Source organism: Myodes glareolus, chromosome 15 (genome assembly GCF_982192425.1).
Source record: "Myodes glareolus chromosome 15, mMyoGla1.1, whole genome shotgun sequence".
Classification (NCBI taxonomy): Eukaryota; Metazoa; Chordata; class Mammalia; order Rodentia; family Cricetidae; genus Myodes; species Myodes glareolus.
Window position 1 is genome coordinate 6,787,149 of NC_142040.1, and position 19,441 is coordinate 6,806,589.

Genomic DNA, 19,441 nt, shown 5'->3' on the forward strand with positions numbered 1-19,441 from the left:
ATTTTTCTCAATAAGTTTTTTTTTTAATGTGTGAAGAAATAACCTTGCTTGTCAAAATTCTTTCCACTTACATTCAGGAGAAATAAAAGTAACATTTTGTATATTAAAAAGATGAATGTTTTAACCTCATTTTAAAACTAACTCCCCAGTAATCTTGTATAAGTTCAAGTATAAATATTGATTTTATACTCATTGATGCTTAGCAAAATTATGCAGTTTCCCAAGTCCTATGCTATTAGAAATAGCCACTGAATACCTCAGAATGGGAAGGAGCTCATTCCTTAGTGGGAGTCTTTGGAAGCGATTGTGACGTCATCTACCTGCTTGCACAGCTTTACCTGTTCACTCTCCTTGCTCCTTCTCTGCTCTTATCAGATGGGAAAGAAGGCTTGAGGTCACCGTTCCCTTTCTACACGAGACTCGGGTTTGATGCGTGCTAAGGGTATGGCACACACAGTACTCGGTATATTATAGATGTCATTATCACAGAAACTGCTCTGTATCAGTGACCAAAATGAGGTTAAGAAATTTGTTAAGTAAATGGTCAGGGCATGCAGGTAGCTTCATTTTGAGTCCTAGTGACTCCAGAATTATATAAGGACATTACAGATCCTGTAAAAATCTATGCTGGAAGTTCAGGCCATGCCAGTCCCACAGGAAAATGCTTTTGAGTTTAAGCTTATCTCTGCCTGGTGTCCTTCAGAGGAGTTGAAATGGATCTCATTAGCTCTCTCCGTTCCCGAGGCTGCTCTTCTGTGGTTGCACCTTCAATCTTGTGTTCTAGGTTTGTTTCAGTGAGGTTTTTCTCTTTGTTTGAAACTTTTCAAATAAATTTAACTTACAGAATATTTATTGAATGCTTGGTATGGAACAAAGATAGTCTTTTTAGGTTCACAATAAGTAATTATAATACAGTTCCCCAAATGATAAAATAGAGGCATTCACAACAGATCAAGGGAACATATGAGAAGAAGATTGATTTTTTTTTCTTTGAATGAAGATGTCAGAACCTTGAAATACAAGAGACATCAGGAGGGGCACTTGTTGAGAAGAGGGGTTCTGGTGGAAAGACAAGGGATGTGAAAGAGAATAGGACATGAAATGAGTAAAATGTGTTATAAAAGTGTATGAAGCTTTCAAACAAGAAGAGAATTTGAAAAATAAGTAATAATACTAACATATAAACAAAAAGAAATGAGTTATGGAGAGGTAGCAAAATAGTGCTAAAGATAGCTGTGTCATGACGAAGGTTAAAACTGGACTTTCTAACACACTATATTTAATAAAACATGACTGAGAAAACTAGTGTTTCAGAAGGCTAAGGAGTTCAGCTCAGAAAGCAAAGATCATGAATTTGAATGTTTAGGGAAGAAAGTTGGGATATGAGTGTCAGACAAGCAATCTTGGGTCTTTAGCTCTTGTTTATAAACCCAGAAGTGACACATGGCAGATCCTTCTATTACGGGGTAGTCACTCTTCCCATTGCTGGACTGAGTTGATCTTGTGATACGTTTTGTCAATAGAAGTTAGCAAATATGAAATAATAAAGAATGAAAGATCTTGTGATTCTGTGATGGGAACTCTGAGGGTACCTTATGGAGGCGCTGGGGGTTGAATTGCCACCCAGAGGAGTACTGAGGCCCTGCTCCCAGTCTTAGAGACTCAACATATGATGAGTCACCTCGTTAGCTTGTGAGCCACTCTTGTGTGAGGAACAGTGGGGGAGTCCAGAAGGAACAACCTAGCTCATCCACAGAATTTTGAACTAAATGAAATGTCATTTTAACATGCAGGTTTGGTGTCCTTCTTATGTAGGAAGCTATCCATAGATGGTAGGTGCAATGACAGGAATGTGGGAAGGGGTGCCAGACGACAGGAGGGTGTGCAACCTTCCATTGTCGTTTTGAGGAGTTTGGGTCTGTTTTGTAATACCAAGTTCCACAAACTTCATTGAGTCATATACTACTTCTATTTTCTTAAGAAACATCCTCATACTACCTAAAAGATTTTTCTTTAAATTGTATAATTTTTATACTTAGGTTTATTTTTAAAGAAAATTTAATGTTAACTTGGCATCACTTAGATGTTTTTCTAAACTGTTTTCCTAAACCTATTACATATATCAATATTTTAAAGCTGATCTGTTTGTTATGAAAATAGCCTTGTATATTATGAGCAGTGTATTCTTGGATGAGTCACGTGGGTGTGGCCAGTAGGCTTCAAGTGAAGGCTACTCTAAAGTCTCAGGTGGGATATGGTATGTCATAGATCAAGAGATTTAAGATGTATCCCTGAGGAAGAAGGACAAGGATGTGGTGACAGGTTTGATAGATGTGAGGTGGGAATGGGGAATGTTAAGGAGCGGGAGTCTTCGAAATACAGTTGAGACAGCCAGCTTCACTGCCAGAGGTCACTTAGAAAAGGAAAAGAAGGGTAAAAGTAAGCACGATGGTTTTGATGTTTTGTTTGTTGAGTCTGAGACAGTAGGCCGTCTGTAAACTAGCATTTAGATATGTGGGTCTGGGTTCAAGTATTATTTTTGAAGTCATCCATATACAGATAGGTAAGTCTTAGGCACAAGAGGTACTATTGCTAGCGGAGGTCATTACAAAGATCTTCAGCTCTCTTTCCCCATCTCTGAAGAAAGACTATTTCTTCCAGTCAGAAATGACGAGTGAGTGGAAAATGTATTAATGTTTCCCCAACTGTGATGGATGTTTAAGCAATTTCCTCCAGGTGATTCTGATGTTCCCTCTTACCCTGTTTTGATTTAGAGTTCAATGAGGGTAGAAATGAGGAAGAGGAATTAACAAAAAACAACAAACAAAAGAACAAAGTCTGATAGGTAGATTTTTTCTGGGAGAAGAGAAGCTATGTAGAGCTGTAGAGGGGAAGGAACCTTAGCAAGGCAGAAAACCTTTCGGTGAGAGCCGGGCTGTCTGCATAGAAATCCTGCAGTGTGAGGACTACTGCTCAACCAAAGCTGGCTCATTGAGATCTACTGCACAGCAGACAAGAGCACAGCACAGGTTTGAATAAACAATTTCTAGGTTGGAAGCACTTCAAGCCTTAACTATTCAAACACAGCAGAATTGTAACTGTAGCACTTGTGTCTTGAAAACCAATGCAAGTCTTAGCAACTTTTCTTTCTCTCCATGGTTAGTATTTTAGAAATCACCTTTGTGTGCTAGCCGGATCTGACTGGGAAGCTACGCAGGGTCCTGTTCTCAGGAAATGTGATAAACTGGCGACTGGGAAGATCTTCCCTGGCAGAACTGGAATCCCATCACTCTGTCTGGTTCTCAGGTAATTTCTGTGCTTTTGTGTGCCACTCCTTTTGTTATTAATATTATTTTTAAAATGAATGACTTCCTACCTGGCTATACATAAGCTAAGAAAAGGCCCCATCTCAGGAATTCTCCTCAGACATATTTTTGATGTCCCCTGTATCTTGCACGGAGGAGAATTCTCTGTAGCACAAGTTGGTTCATTTGACATCTGGCATTCCTGGCTCCAGTGAGAGCTGCTTCCCCCTCGATGTGCCCTGAAAGCATTCCTGCTGCGCCGCTTCTGTCCGAGTATGAACACATTACAGGAAATGAACACGTCAAGAAGTTGCTTTTCAAGAAGGAATAAAAAAAGTGTCCCTCCCAATTCCACCTGGATTTGATGTCCAGCTTCAGGAAATGTAAGCAGCCCTAAGGGTGGAGGCTATTGTCCGGCATCAATAGCACCTGGGTCCGGCTCTGCTCTAAACTCCCCAAGTACAGCATGCTTTAAAATCTGCAGTATCCTCCCAGTTGTTGCTAGGGAGGCTTGCTGAGGAAAATTGCTTCGGGACCTTTAACATGTGAGGGAGGAGATGGAGTGTCTTTCGTTGTACTCAGGAGGGCAGCTGGATTTAGTTGTTTACAGTTGTAAACTTGGAATTGCATAGGCTGAGGTCAGGGACACATTTTGGAATAATTGAAAGTCTACAGTTAGACCTATAAATAATTAAATGGATTCATTTTGTTGGCTTGCTTTAATATGCAGATACTAAAACGATGAACGAAAATGAAAGAAAATGGGTATATAACAAGGAAGTTAAGACTCCAAAGTAGAAGAAAGGAAAGCCTTCCGCTTTGCTCTGCTGTGGTCTTTCCAGGTCCATTTTTCTGCTCCAGCTTAATGATGCATTTTAAGGAGAGCCATGTACTCCCTGTCTTTATACTCAGACTGCAGCAAGTATCGGCCCAGCCACCCTTTCAGATCCACTTCAAGGAAACACAGGCTAGAAACTGCTCCCCGTGGTTTTGTCTGAACTGGCTGACGCCCCGCCGCACACACTGGGTCCACGGCTGGAGTCGGGAACCTAGAGGTGAGCGAGCATCGAACAGCACTTAGCAGAGTGAGGCAGGCGGGCCTGCGAGAAAGGATGTAGGTGAGCCAGAAACTAATGGGGAAATAGGGGGTCGTCGTTAATTTTGATGTGGGGAAATGTGAACAGCTCTCCTGCATGCCAGGGTATTTGAATATTTGGCAAACAGCTGGCTGGGCTCTGGGAGAGCGCCTCTAGATTCGCCTCGTCAGATGTTCAGAGATAAAACGAGTCAGCCTGCACGCCAGCACATAGCTCATAGCCTTGCAGTCAGTTTTGAATTTAGATTTGAATTGTGATATCAATGTCATGGTGGCACATGCTTTGAGAAAGTACTTACAGAGAATAATTGAAAGATTCAGTGAGACGCTTCTGAAAGCCGTAATTTAAAGTTCCACAGCCTCCACAGTACTCTCCCCATTAAAATTTAAAGCGACAGAAGCCCAATTATGGATGGTTATTTTCTTAAATAAAATCATATTTCTACTCCAAGTGAAAGATTCATCGCTGGCCACTAATCTCTGTCAGGAGAACCCATCTCGGTGCTGTCCTATGTCAGCAGCCGAGCGGTTAGCTTTATCCTGGGGACAATGGGGCGGCACTGGGGGAAGCCAAGCTGCGAGGCCTCCACGGAGGAGCCTGACTTGCGGGAGGCTGATTTGCATGATAATCACCATTATGGATCCTCTCTGGTGCCAGCCTCCACACTTAGCCGAATGCAGTATAACTTTAATAGCAGCTGGGAAGCCTGAGCAGGGACTGAAACACACAGTTTGCAAAGCCCAGATGACGTCAAACGCTGTGAGGAGAGGGCAGCCCTGTGAAGCTAACCCGGCAGAGGAACTTGGAACCACAAGGAGGCTTGGAGTAACTTTAAAATCTGATAAAGGATATAACTTCGGGGGCGGTTGATAGGCGGGGAGCGTTTCAAGTTCTTTTAACTCCAGGCAGATCTGTTCAGCAGAAGGAGCCTTGTCTGCCTTTCTAGGACTTCCGCGGCCCCTGAAACCCTGGCACTGAAACGGATCAGTGGGAACTTTCCCCAGAAGCGTTTCCAGTGAGGAAGTTAGTCACTGTCAGACAAAAGTCCGGAGCCAGATTTTTAGAGCATAAATCTCTCCTCCAATTTATTTGGTCGCTTGGATTTTACTTTCTGCTGCATTGTGACTTGGGGAATGTGGTATAATGGTAGCCAGAACAAAACAGTGCAGAAGGCCAGTCAAGCTTAAAGCACTCCGCTTAAGGAAAAGCATTACTCTCCGAGTGCCTGAAGACAAAGGAGTATGGGAACCACACAGACACACGAGGGTGAATGATGCATGTACGCATACACGCATACTAATCTAAATGTCTTGTACATACCAAGTCACAACATTTCTTAAGTTTTAAATTTCGAAAAAAAAAAAAACCATTTGCAAGTAGGCCTGGTTTCTGCTAAGTTTTGCACGATTCCGTGCTCTAGATGAAGCCGTAGCTCTCACCCGTCTTTCCACTACACCCTCGCCGCGCTGTGAGCACCGCTCTCCTGAGCTGCTGCTGCTCACTCTCCACGTGAAGGCTCCACACTTAGAGCCAGTGTTTCCCAGGGCCTTTAGGCTTTTGCTGTAATCCATTCGGTCTCTTCAATTTTCATTTTTGCTGTGTTGCTGGCCTCTTTGTAAACAACAAGAAAGCTCTTTAACGCTGTGTAGTCTGGGTGCAGCTGCCTTGACTCTGCCACAGAAGGGAGTAGATTAGCCATTTGGAAAATTTGTGATGGCTGCCTGGGCCAGCTCAAGTAAAGTCACACTTTTTACATGGGGTCCGGCTTCCTTTCCTACCAAAGAAAACCATACATTATCTCTAACGGTCGGGGCCCACATTGCCCATCTTACCAAGATGGCTCAATTATGTAGTTTGTAACACAGGTGGGTTTCAGCTTCACGGCTAACCCACCGCTTGCACGGGCCTCAGTCAGCAATAAGGGGTACATTCTAGTGTCCTGTTTCATTTTATGTATTATCTCTTCAGTTTTACTGCAGTGAACATGGTAGCACTTTTATTTTTGTTAATTTCTGATATCAGACTCTTCTAAATGGAATTTCTGTTATCTCACACAAGACTCAATTTCTTAATTAATTAATTAATTGACCAGCAGGAGTTCATAGGCTGGAAAGGGTTCTGAGATCTCAGAGGTTTGAACTGCCCCAATGGAAGGATCTCCTCTTCTTGCCTTGACTTTGAAAAACCTAGAGATACAACTTCACCTTCTTTACCCACAACGCCTGAGACCAAAGAGCACTCTAACAGGCTGTAGTAGTTGTGAAGCTCTGACCAGGTGAGTTAGAAGGCAATCATGCAAAAGAAGATGAGAGATTGTCAAACTGTAGAAATCCTAGGTGGTTGGAATACTGCACACTATATACTGGAAAAAATTATACTTTATATAAAGTGGCTTTGGGGGATTAATTTAGCACACATGTCCAGGACAGCTAAAGTGCTGCTCATAGTAGTCCTTAGCCAACTGACCAGGGAAGCTGATAAGGCCCTATTGAGAATCCTGTCTGATTCCAGATGACCTCACTCCATCTCAGGCTTGTAAGACAAGAAAGGCCGCCCTTCTCCGGAATTGCTTTGCAGTGTCCCAAGCCTGCTTCTTTGCAGAGAGGCTCAACACAAAATATCCTCAAGAAAAGATGAAACTTGGTGTAGCTTCACATAACTGTGAAATTTTGAATTCTGAAAGTGCCCTACTCCAAAGGTATGTATGATTAATTTAGAATATTTACCAGTGTGGCTAAGACTTTTATATCATGGATCTAGTTGTAGGATCAGTGGGACCAGGGCTGCAGACATGTGCTTGAGGGGCTGTCACATTCTGTGTACGTTTCTAGTATACACATGGAAACATGTCTGCACTAGAAGCAAGGGCAGCAGGAGTAGCAGATACAGCCATGTTAAACAGGCAGGACCGATCATGTGATGTGCTCATTTATACAACACCATGAAAAGGATCAAGCAGTCTGGCTGTGTTAAATCATCTCACTGCACACCAAAGAGATTTGAAATGGACTTTTAATTATAATTGCTGATTCACTAAGGGTACAATCCTTAATATGAGCATCTGATTAGGTTAATTTTCTCTAATTGATAAATAGAACACTTAAACATGTAGGCTTGAGTTTGTTGTTATGGATTGATCATTTTATTCTGACTTTTTGCCGAAGTATAAATTACAGGCACTCCTTATCTATTATAGTTTTGAGGTCACTGCTCTTCCTTCCTTCACCTTTGTGTGGCTTTTTAGATTGGCTAATGGAGATAGAGCAGGGCTAAGTGACTATTAAACTCTTTTCCATATACAGTAAAAGCCATTAACATGGACCTCACTAAAATTAGAATTTATGAAAATGAGGGCAGGGCTTGGGTTAAAGTTTACTTTTGCATTGTGCCTGAACTAAAGCTTTGCTGGGCTAATAAATAGTACAAATAAAACTGCAGGGGGATGGCACCATTACTATAAAAAGCAGACTCTTAGGCCCTTTAGAGAAAGGCCTTGTAAGAGATGTAATGAGGTAGTGGGGCAGGAAGGCAGAGTGCAAAGTCTGGGCTCCTCACCAGCCGTGTGACCTCGGCTTCTCCAGGCATTTCCCGATCTGTAAAGTAGAGATAGTTACCTGTTTTATGAGGTGGCTCTGAAGCATTTCTTTAATACATAGAAAGTGCCCGAAATGAAGATGTTATTTCATGAGGGTTAGGTAATTATTGTCTTCCTAAAATAAGTGGTAAGTTGTTTCAAATACTTCCCAGTTTTGACTAAAGCAAGTTTCTTCGATTAAGTAGGAGTTTAGTAATTTCACCTGAGTTTGTGCTTTACTGGTAATATTCTTCTTACTGAGATAAAGAAAACCATAGTTGTAGCAAGCAGAACTATGCACTAAGTCAAACCCAGTTATAGAGGAAGTTGTATATCCCAAGCAAGTCACTACTGATCAAATCTCAACTTGGTTTTTAATTTATAAAGACAAGAAGTCAAACCCATTTTATTCTGGTTATGGTGCTTGAGACTGGATAATTTACAAGGAACAGAAATTTAACCATCATTAAAGCTTTAAAGTTGGATATCCAGATGCTAGCATGTGATTATTTTTTAGTTAATTAATTTTTTTGTTCTTTTTTATTGAAAATAATTTTTCCATATGATAATTCTGCTTATAGTTTCTCTTCCCTATCTCCTCCAGTTCCTCTCCACCTCACCAGGCATTTATCCATCTTTATATCTTCTTCTCTTCTTTAGAAAACAAACAGACACATAAAATAAATCAGTCAATCTAGAATAAAACAAAAAGAAAAGAAAGAAAATATATGAGAAACACATACACACTGACACAGAACCCATAAAAACACATGATCAGAAGCAATAATATATAAGCAAAAGATCACTAAGGTTAAAAAAAGTCTAAGCTAAGTATTATGAGAAAAAACACTTCCAAAAGTACCATTGAGTTTATTTTGTGTTGGCCATCTACTTCTAGACATGGGATCTCCGATTACATGTGATTTTTATATCCTGTAAGACTACACTGCAGAAAACTGACTTTTCCTTTGGAGAAGTTACCAATTTGAAAGCACTTCTTTGTTAGGAATGAGGTCTTATGTCCAGTTCCCTGCTTAGTTCTTGCCACCCCATCTGGCCTGGACCTGTGCACGCCCCGTGTATGCTGCTACAGCCTCTGCCAGATCACATGTGCTTCTGTCCTATTACATCTATAAGGCATGTTTCCTTGGTGTCTTCTATTTCCTCTGGTTTACAGTCTTTTTGAGGGAAGGGTTTGATGAAGACATCCCATTTAGACCTGAGTGTTCTATATTCTCTAACTCGCTGCACATTGCACATTTGTGGGGTTCTGTATTGGTTCCCATCTACTTCGGGAGGAAACTTCTCTGATGATGACTGGGTTAGATACTGATCTATAGGTATAGTAGAATGTTGTTAGGAGTCATTTTCACGTTATACCAATTTAGTCAGAACAATGGTATACTGTTTCTCCCTAGGTTCACACCTGTGTTGTTTCAGGTTCTTGGCTACCTGAGAAGAATCAGGTGTGGGTTTCGTCTCATGGAGTGGAGTGGGCCTTAGTTCCAAACAGATAGTGGTTGGTAACTCCTATAACTTTTGGGTAATTATTGAACCAGTGTGTCCTACAGGCAGGTCAACACTGTAGATCAAAGTGTTTGTGATTATGTTGGTGTTTGCACGTAGTCCTTCCACTACTGCCGACACTAGTCAGTCGGAGGCAGGGGTGGGGGACGGGAGAGCTCTAGTTAGGTTCTGGCTCTACTTCTCCATCGTCAGGGAATTATGTAGATGTTGTCTTCAGCAACAGAGCCTTACTATAAGTTTGTGGAGAGCAACCCAAATCCATGGCAATATGCTGAGTTGTTTGGGGGTTTCCATGGGGCGTTGGCAAACAGCTTTATTAGATATAATCCATTTCTGGCCCTGGAAGCTCCATTTGGTGGTAAGAAAAGACTAGTTAGGGCTCCCCTGTTGTTTGGTAGTTCCATTTAGATTTCATTCATATATGTATATTTTTTAAGAAGTTTCTATGCACTAGATTTCCATATGATGGCACAAATGGTACTTTAGCATTAGGTGTCTATTGTTCTTTAAAAATAATATGATGTTGGGAGTGCCCTGAGCGGCCTACAAGCCAGGCAGAAGCTGCCGCCAGAGCAGTACAGGTTACCTGCGGGGGCAGAGCTGGTCCCGTCATGCAGCAGGGGAGAGTCAGGCAGGCAGGTGCGGCGGATAATAGTAAACAGACATAAGGCTAGACATAAAGGTAAACATTTATTACTTAAAGAAAGGGAGACATAAAGACATGGAGACAAACATAGAGAGAGACAGAAAACACGTGTGCACATGACAAGAGATGGACAGAAAAGAGGAAAGTCAAGATGGCGATGAGGTCAGAAGTGGCTAGAAGTGGGCGTGGTTAACCCTTAAAGGGACCAGAGAGAGCATAAGGAATAACAGTGTCCCTACATGTATTCCCTCCCTTACTCCCCTCTTTCTTCCCCTTCTTCATTTAATCCTCTCATCCCACCCTCCCTTGTCTCCCCATAACTGGTTTCCCTTCCTTGGGAAATCCTCCTCCCACCCAGTCCTAACCTCTCTGTTCATACAGACTGCAGCACACTTGTTGAAAACTGATGTGGTTGGGCAAGTGTCTCTTTGGTGGATTGTAGAGTCCTTTTGGGTATATGACCAAGAATATAGCTAAATCTTGAAGTGGATCTATTTCTAGCTTCCTGAGGAACCATCAACTGATTTTTTAGTTCTTTATTTAAATTAAATATTAGACCTTGATAAAACAAGTAATTGGTAAACAGCTTTTTTTATTCTGACGACTGCTACTTTGTCCAAATGATGGTGCCCTTTGCTTTGCAGAAACTTCAGTTTTATGGAGATCCCATTCATTAATCGTTGTTCTTAGTGCCTGTGCTGCTTGGTGTCCTGTTCTGAAAGTGCCAATGCAGTCAAGATTATTCCCCCAGCTTATTTCATTGCACTGTTGTATTTTCACAGATTTCTTTAAGGTCTTTATTACTATTATCTTTGAGGTCCTTGAACGTATTCATAATAGTTTTCTTGAAGTTCTTGTTTTGTACTTCAGCTCTATTGCATTTCTTTTGGACTATAGTACTGGAATTACTGGTTTCTGAGGAAGGCATATTGTCTTGGCTGTTACTGTATCTTTTGTGCTGGTGTTTAGGCATCAAGAATTTGGATGATTGTGATTCTAGGTGTTGATATCTGGTATTGTCTTTTTAAGGTGGGTGTTTCATTCTTTTGTTTTAGGTAACCCCTCTGAATCTTAAGAAAGTGTTTTGCATGTTAGGGAGTGCTTCAGAGTCCCTGCTAGATGTGACCACTGGGGATCCTGGGTAGAAAGTGTTTCTGGGCATTAAGAGTCTGACAGAAAGGAATGAGGACAGACTATCAGATGTGAACTGAGAAAATTCTCAGGAGTGATGGAAGTTTCACCACTCAGGTTCAGCAGAGTCTCCAGGAGTAAGAGGACAGGTCTTTGCAAGTGGTCTTCAATAGGCTGGGGGTAAAACTGTAAAAATTGTGATGGAGGATAGGAAGAAAAATGAAGATTACTTATTTGATTCACAGCCTGGTGTAGACACTGAGTTCCAAGTCGAACTAATAGAGATCTTTTTGCTTCTTTGCCACATGGTAGACAAAGAGAGGAGGGAGAGGACAGGAGACAGCTTCTGAGGAGAGAGGAAGGAGTCAAACATCTTCATGCTAGCTCCAGCCCCACCCTGAAGATGAATTCCCTCCAAACAAACACTACACACTTTTTAAAAGGCTCACCTCTTGATGCTATCACAATGGCAATTCAATTTCAACATGCATTTTGAACAGAACAAAATTCAAATTCAAGCCATATCTACTCCAAGGCTCTCTTGATGACTACATGAAATTATGACCCCAATGTGGTCAGCTCAGCAACAGTGTAGTAAACTCTCTCGTTTCTGCGGCTGCTAGTCTTGTGATGTGTTGAAAGTTCTTCATTCCTTTTTGGAAGATTGATTTTTATTTTTAATAATGTGTGTGTGTGTGTGTGTGTCTGTGTCTGTGTGAGTGTGCCTATGTGTAAGTATGTTCAAGTGTGTGTAGGTGCCCACAGAGGTCAGAAGAAGGTATAGGACCTTCTGGAGCTGGTGTCACAGCTGGTTGTGAGAGCATTCTGATATGGGTGCTGGGAGCCTGAATTGGGTCCTTTGCAGGAGCAGCATGAACTCTTAATTCCCGAATCACCTCTCCAGTCCAAAGTTATCCATTCTTTTGACTCTCTACTCATCCAGATTTTCGTTTTCAGTTCATCTTCATACTTAATGTGCTTTAGGTATAATCTCCAACTGAGGAATCAGTTTCAATATGTGAGTGACAGATATAGTGAAATAGTAGTGTCTATTTAAATAAGTAGATTAAAAGGAGAAAGAATATTTAAAACAAACATAGGCATTAGGATTAGAGTTAGATGAAAAATACTGCACAATTAAGTTTGTATAATCTTTGTGTCTTTTAACCAAAGAACTTTATATTAGTTAGAAAGAAATGGAACTTTGTACACAAGTAGTCAAAAGTCTGTATCGGCCACTAGCGTTATAACATTCATTTGGAGAGAAAACCGGTCCATGCTGAGATTTTAACATTGCCATGTGCTGCATAGAGACTATGATCTATCCTTCCCCCATTGACTGATTACTCTGGTCCTGGTAAGTGGATCTCACTGACACTAAAATGGCAGCCGTCAGACATGCTTGCTTATTAAGAGCTCTTCAATAGGAGAGAAATGTATTTTACTGAAAACTCTCATCCATGCTATTTTTGTAGATTCATAAGATGCCAACTTTCTTTGCAATGCCAGAAGAATTGTTACTTGAGATTCTGTACCATGGCAATACAAATTCACAGCCATAAACACTTTATAAAAAACAGGTTTTATGCATTATGCATGAACAACAGAAACTGGTAATGATAACTTGTAGGAAAAAATAGGGGCAGGATTGTGGCTACGTGCCTCTGGTTTTGAGGACTGACAAAGTTAAGTGTATCATTAAAAGGTTGTTACGGAAGAGAAAGATGTTTGATGATTAAAAGTATCTGCTGCTCTTGCAGAGGATCCAGGTTCAGGTTCCACCATACACACTGGGCTGCTGACAGCTTCCTACAACTCCATTTCCAAGGAATCTGATACTTTCTTCTTGCACCTGCAAGCACCTGGATGTATATGATGCACATACATAAACTCTTGTATAGATATTCACATAGAATAAATAAAGAATCAATGCATATTTTAAATGTCTTTAGTTCATTAAGTCGACAATCAGTGGTTTAAGCTGAGTTACTTAATATATAAACTCATGAGTCAGAAAAATAAATCTTTTGACAGGTTGTATTATTGACATGAGGCAAACAAGAGATCCCTGCAGCATATATCATGTTACTACTTGTATCATATGACATGTCTGTTGGAATGGCTGCTAAACTATGGCATTATTTTCCTAGGCTGGACACACCTGAGAGTTCAGATATAATGGTTATTCACTGAGTATTTACTGTATGTAAGCCTTGCATTAGAAGCTGGGGATATCCTCAGGACAACAACAACAAAATGCAGTTTCACATTGCTAACAATCATCCTATGGAGTAGGTATAGTAAGACAAACAAAGAAGAAACCACTCTATAGTGTTTAAGCGGTTTGTTCAAAGTTGGACGGCCCTAAAGTTCAAACTGAAGCTATAGTGCTGTGGTTTTCAGAGCAGCCTGACTTGCATGTTGCCTAAGAAGCCCCAGCACCGATAGAAGGGGCACTCCAACATAAGGGGATACTGCACCTTCCCAGGACTGCCTACGTTTTAACTGTTAGTGAAGGAAAACATAGAAAATGTATCTTTATTCATTTGCTATACCTGAATATTGCCTCACTAATATATCTGAAGGTATGTAAGTGCTCCCTCAAAGAGCCCTCCTGCTGCCTGTTCACATTACCTGGTGTCTGAAAGATCTAAAGTCACCTTTAGAGCCATGGACCTCTTAACATGTGAGGAAAAAGGGAACAATTAGCAATTTCTGTCACCCTTGTTAAAAAAGCATTGTTTCAAAGTAAATGTTCTGTTCATAGATCTGGTCATATAACAAAGGATCTTATGACTTTATGATATGCCTGGATTCACTCTCCATTTCTTTTTAAGTCATATATTATCAAGGTTATGTATATATGTATGTAGTATGTGTATGATATATTGAAATATTCAAAATATGTGGAATGTCATGAATATTACATGATTCTACAGCAAATTCTGGCCATCTGCAAGTGCTGATGCAAATGTGCACTCACCAAGTCCACTGGCTTTCCCCTTTGGCAGGAAGGCTTGCAAAAGCCCCCAGGATTTGTCTTGCTTACATCCACGATCCCCAAAAGATCTCAGACTTAAAGATTTATGTTGTCAAAAATGTGCACTTACAGAACTGGCTTCATAGAAGAAAACATTTCTCCAAGTTCTGAGTGAGATGTGCGTTCAGTATGTGAACCAGGAACAGCTGTGGTCGAGAACGCTAGCTTTTCAGAATTCTTGGTGTATTCTCATAAAGTTCAGATATTTACTATTTACCACAGAAAAAACAACTAATACATATTTATTAAAATGATGATTGAATATTAGTTGAATTGAGACAGACCCTCTGATCCTTGGCAACATGTTTCTTAGGGCCACAGGAACGTGGAAGAGATAAACAGAGGGAATTCTTCTTGTGTGTCTCTTCAGATTCCTTGGACCCGGCTGACCAGCCTGTGTTTGTATACATTTAAGTCTCCGGGGTCCCTCTTTCCTGGATCTTTCTTCACATCCTAGATTTTTAGTCTATCCCAGAGCTTATCTGGGAGAAGGTAGGTGAATACCACAGTGGTGTCTGTCTTAAGTGGGAGGCAGTCCTGAGTTTTATCACACTGGCTACGTGGAAGTAGAAACAAACCATCTGAAGAGATGGATAGAAACAAAATCATAGAGACTATAGGCCACAGTAGTAAAGGCTTTAATCTTTTGCCTCACTATTCCCAAGCTTCACCTGCTTACAGAGGCTTTATTGGGTCAGTATTTGATTCAGGGACACTATGTCTTTTAATACGTAGAGGCAGGCTAGTTGAGGCTGGGAGGAGTGAGAAGATGGGGTGGAACTTTGATCTCCTGCTTCTAGAGGTCAGCACCAAGAACGCAAAATGACTTTTCTCTCAGTTCTTAGAGAACTAATGTCTATCCAGCGAGTTACCATACTAGATAGTGAGAAACAAGGAGTCAACTGCATAGTGCAGATTCCAGAGGGATCCAAATAAGGGATGGTTTAGCTTAGACGTGTTTCCAGTGAGCTTTTTAGATTATAAGTGGAGTGCCAAAGGGTAAAAATCTTCGGAAAAGATTCTGTGAATAGAGATCCTGAGAATTGTAGAGGTCTGTGGATCAGTCTCAGTGTAGTAAAAAAAAAAACAGGAAAGTGAATAATCTCAGGACCCAGGTAGGAGTTAGAGCACAGGGATCCATGCCAGATTCTTCACTTATTGTTTGTGTATGTGTTCCTGGGTGCATATATGTATGTGATGTGCACAAAGATGATATGCATGTAAATGTTGGAGGGCAGCCTCGGGCGGTGGTCTTTAAGCTCTCCCATCATCTTTGTTGGAGACAAGGTCTGTCTTTGCCTTGGGACTTCACCAAGTCAGATTGGGTAGTTGTTTTGTGAAGTCCCCCATCTCTGGGATTGCAGGCATGTACAACTGTGGCTGAACTAGTCTGTGGCTTCTAGGGATCCACAGTGAGGTCCCTGTGCGTGCAAGGAAAGTGCTTTACCAACTGAGCTGTCTGCCAGTGCTAGAGTGTTTTTTTTTTTTTTAATAAAAATAAAGTCAATGTTAGCTCCATTACTATTTTATGGAGTGAAGTCAGAATAAAATAGCAAGTGATGAATAAATGTTCCTATGCATTCATTTCATAAAAACAGTGTAATTTATCTAAGCTGAGCCTAGGCTTCCATGTGTGGGAGCAGAGCAAAGCTAGGTCAGTCATGGCCAGGGCCAAGCCTCACTCCACCTGGTGGAAGCCTCAGGGCCCAAGAGAATGTGCTCATTCGAGAATTCAGTCAGGGATTGGTTTCCAAGGAGGTTCATTTTAGCAGGAGGTGGGCCTAATAGGCTGAAGGTAGCAGGGGACTTGGAGTCAGAAGTGGTGATATCATTGAGTGGGCTGCCTTAACAGAGCTGAATCCCATCACAGAACAGAATCTAGAGAAGACTGTCAGGACCCCAGTTGTGCTGTTAGAAAGAGGAAAGTTAGTGATGGCAGAAGTCATTTTGACAAATAGGCCAACCTACCTAACGGTGAAAGAAAAGCATTGTATACAATTCCGTAACATTGTGGCCAGAGAAGTTCCACTCACTGCATATGGTGATCTGAGATGACTTCTCTCCAGCCTGCAGTGATGGTGAGGGTTTGGAGGTTGCAGCAGGCCTTTTAAATGGAGACTCCAGGCACTCAGCTTATAGTCATAGTGGGGCAGAACCTCTTGGCAGGAGTGAAGATGACAACAAAGGTCCCCTAGGTTAGCCAGGATTGTCACAAGTCAGGCTTTTGAGGACAGGCCAAGACCAAAGAGGGAAGAGTGTTGAAACAAAAAGACACTTCAAGTTAAAAGGTGTGTAGGTTTGGTAACAAGTTTGATAAAACAGACCAAGATGGTAGAACCCAAAATGATTCTCAAGTCACATAGCTTGTTTGTTGCATGAATCTTAAAGAACTTTATTTCTTTAGATTTTTTTTTAGTTTTGATAGAGTTTAGAAGTTTTGATGAACATAAGTTCTTTGGTCTATTTAAAATATACAAATAAGGTGAATTAGTAAACAAAATACTGTTGAAGCTAAACTTGATTGTGGCTTCTTAGACTCTTATTCAGAGAGCACGGGGATACATAGATTTTTATTTTTACATTTAAAGTCCTTTGTATAAGTGTTAGTTTCTGGTTTTTATGGGATTTATGTGTGTGTGAACATGTGTATCTCTGAGTCTATACGTGTTTCTTGTGCTTTTTCTTTGGCTTTTTTTTCCTGTTTTTTCTTTATTTTGTCCTATTTCAGTTTTGTTTTATTTTATTTTTGGATACCTGTTTGTTTTCTAAGAAGAGAGAAAGAAATGTGGATTTGGGTAGGAGGAAGGTGGGGAGGATCTGGGAGGAGTTGGGGGAGGGAAAACCATAATCAGAATATATTGTAGGAAAAAATCCATTTTCAATAAAAGAAAAAAGAGAGAAAAAGATATCAATCTTTCCTAGTCCAAGATACTGTTATTGGTGTGTGTGAAGAGGCGTGATAGCAATCCCTATGGGGGCCACTGCTGACTCCTGCTGATTGCTCTCAGGAGGCTGTTCATGTTGCAACTGACAATTGATATGTATCAAGTATTCAGACTAGACCCGGCCTCTGCTTGCCTGATGGGTAAGAACTTTGTTAAACACGTGCCTCTGCCTGATGATGCCATTAACTCTGGCTTCTCTACTGGTGGCAGTTGTGAGTTCTCAGCCATCTACACCGAACAATATGGCAGACTGCCAGCAGAGCCTTTACTATTCATGAAAAGTTCGGGAATGAGACCTCAAGGGTTAACAGACAATATGGAATGTTTATCAGTTAGGGAATGCTTGGGATGCAAGATTTCTGATTTTATTAAGCTTGGATTTGCACTGGGGTTGGGATGGAATTGAGAATTATTGTTCAAAGTAGGAAAAGAAAGATTTAAACAGTGTTACCACCATAGATAATTCTCATTATGTTTTGAAATGTTGAGTCACATTCATTTTAATGATCAGCAAAAGGCCAACTTTGGCATTTCTGAAGGTTCTTCTCAGCAAGAGATGGATAAATAATTGGTTCCTATTTTGTTCACAGACGTACTGCCTCCTGGACTGTGTCAGACAGTCACAGAGTACAGACTTCAAACCGACCTTCATACCATTTTGGTTGGAAATAGAACCACTGGAGGCTCATCATGTTACAGTCAGCAAAATGGAAACGAATCAAGAGGTTTAGAATGCCAGTGGTCAAGCCATTCGTTAGTAAAGTTTTGTAAAGGAAGTCTCCTGTATGGTATGCCTCACTTGCCTGAAATCAACTGCAACTGAGTGTATCCCCATCTTAGCTGCTTCTTAATCAATGTAGCTCCTCCAAATTGATATGGACTGAGACATCCAATACCTTTCAAGTTAATTGAATGCTTACTATGTGGGATTCCCTTTAAAAAGATGGGAGAGAAAATGAGGAGGCATATAAGGTGCTGAGTCTGCCCCCAGTGAAGCTGCAATTGGTTTCAGGATGCATAGCTCTTTCTTCTGCTCATAATTAAAGTTTTCTCTAATACAAGAAACAAATAAATAGAAAAACATATTCTGTAAATATTTTAAACTTCCTTAATGAGAAACAAAATAGAACATAGCACAACAATAGCAAAACAATCTGGGGAATTTAAGACATTTTAATATTTTACGGTTTTATTATTTTTCAGTGCTGAAATAAAGTATATTTTATTTATTCCACAAATATTTAGCAAACTTTAGAGGCATAATGCTTTGAACTAATTTGAATTAAATTCTACTTTTTCTTATAGGTGTAAGTTGTCTGCTGGAAAACCAATATTGCTCTCTGGAGGCTGCACGGTGAGTTACCTGTTTTCTCTACAGGCATCTACTCCCTATGTGCTCAAGGCTATCACTCTGCATGAGATACCAGTGAGGAGAAGACAGAAATGCAGATAAAATTTGGGAGTTTGGACTCAAAGATCCAATACTGGACAGAGAGCAACAAACATCTGGCAAAGCATCTTGAAAATCTGGATGAACAATTTCTAAAAGTATTCATCTGTTGTATCCTATAGCTTAAATCACTATACATTTTTCCTAAAAATTTGTATCTTACTTGAGAATATGTCATAACTTTTCCAGTGTTAAGATATTAGAGACACTGGACATTGTATGCTGTGTCTGTGACCTGTTTCAATATGGATGAGCCAACAATGGCTATCTTTGTCTTGAGTATTGTCCATGTAATTGAAAATGTGCCAACTCCCTTTAAAACATCATCAACAGACTTCTTAATTAAGCTGCCAATACCAACGGTCAATAACACTGTGTGCTGTTTGAGAAATGAATAGTGTTGCTTGAACCTTGTTAAATAAACAGTGCTGTACCTATATGATGCGTTTCTCGTGGTCTTTGAGTATGGCGCTTCACTGTTTACTAAGTGACTTGATGAAAATTCTTAAACTATTTATTTTAATTTTAAAACGTTGTTGCTTTATTCTTCAGTAAAGAGCAGCTCTAATCTAACTAGTAACTTCAGTTCTAGGACTGACCTGTAATTGGATGGATTGTCTCACTGCCAAAGTCCTGGTCATGAGGAATTCCTAGTTACCAACTTGTGCTATGCCAAACTGTGCATGTCCCTGCTGTTGGAGACCCCTTTAGGGAGTTCATTTCTGC

At 40.6% G+C, this 19,441-nt stretch overlaps 1 protein-coding gene across 3 annotated transcripts; it reads left to right on the plus strand.

Moving 5' to 3' along the window:
• The first annotated feature begins 340 nt into the window (after positions 1-340).
• Positions 341-19,152, plus strand: LOC125393509 (uncharacterized). Of its 3 annotated transcripts, none has more exons than XR_007229823.3 (7): positions 341-442; positions 3,164-3,306; positions 4,036-4,360; positions 6,914-7,100; positions 14,634-14,812; positions 17,856-18,053; positions 18,571-19,152. XR_007229823.3 is itself a non-coding variant. In XM_087896760.1 (6 exons), exons 3-5 carry the CDS (start codon positions 4,057-4,059, stop codon positions 17,935-17,937), a joined length of 573 nt encoding a protein of 190 aa, XP_087752886.1. In that variant the 5' UTR covers positions 341-442; positions 3,164-3,306; positions 4,036-4,056; the 3' UTR covers positions 17,938-18,053; positions 18,571-19,152. The 3 variants fall into 3 exon arrangements, 1 of the variants encoding a protein (XP_087752886.1); XR_007229829.3 differs by having other exon boundaries at positions 14,691-14,812; XM_087896760.1 differs by lacking the exon at positions 14,634-14,812.
• The last annotated feature ends 289 nt before the right edge of the window (positions 19,153-19,441 follow it).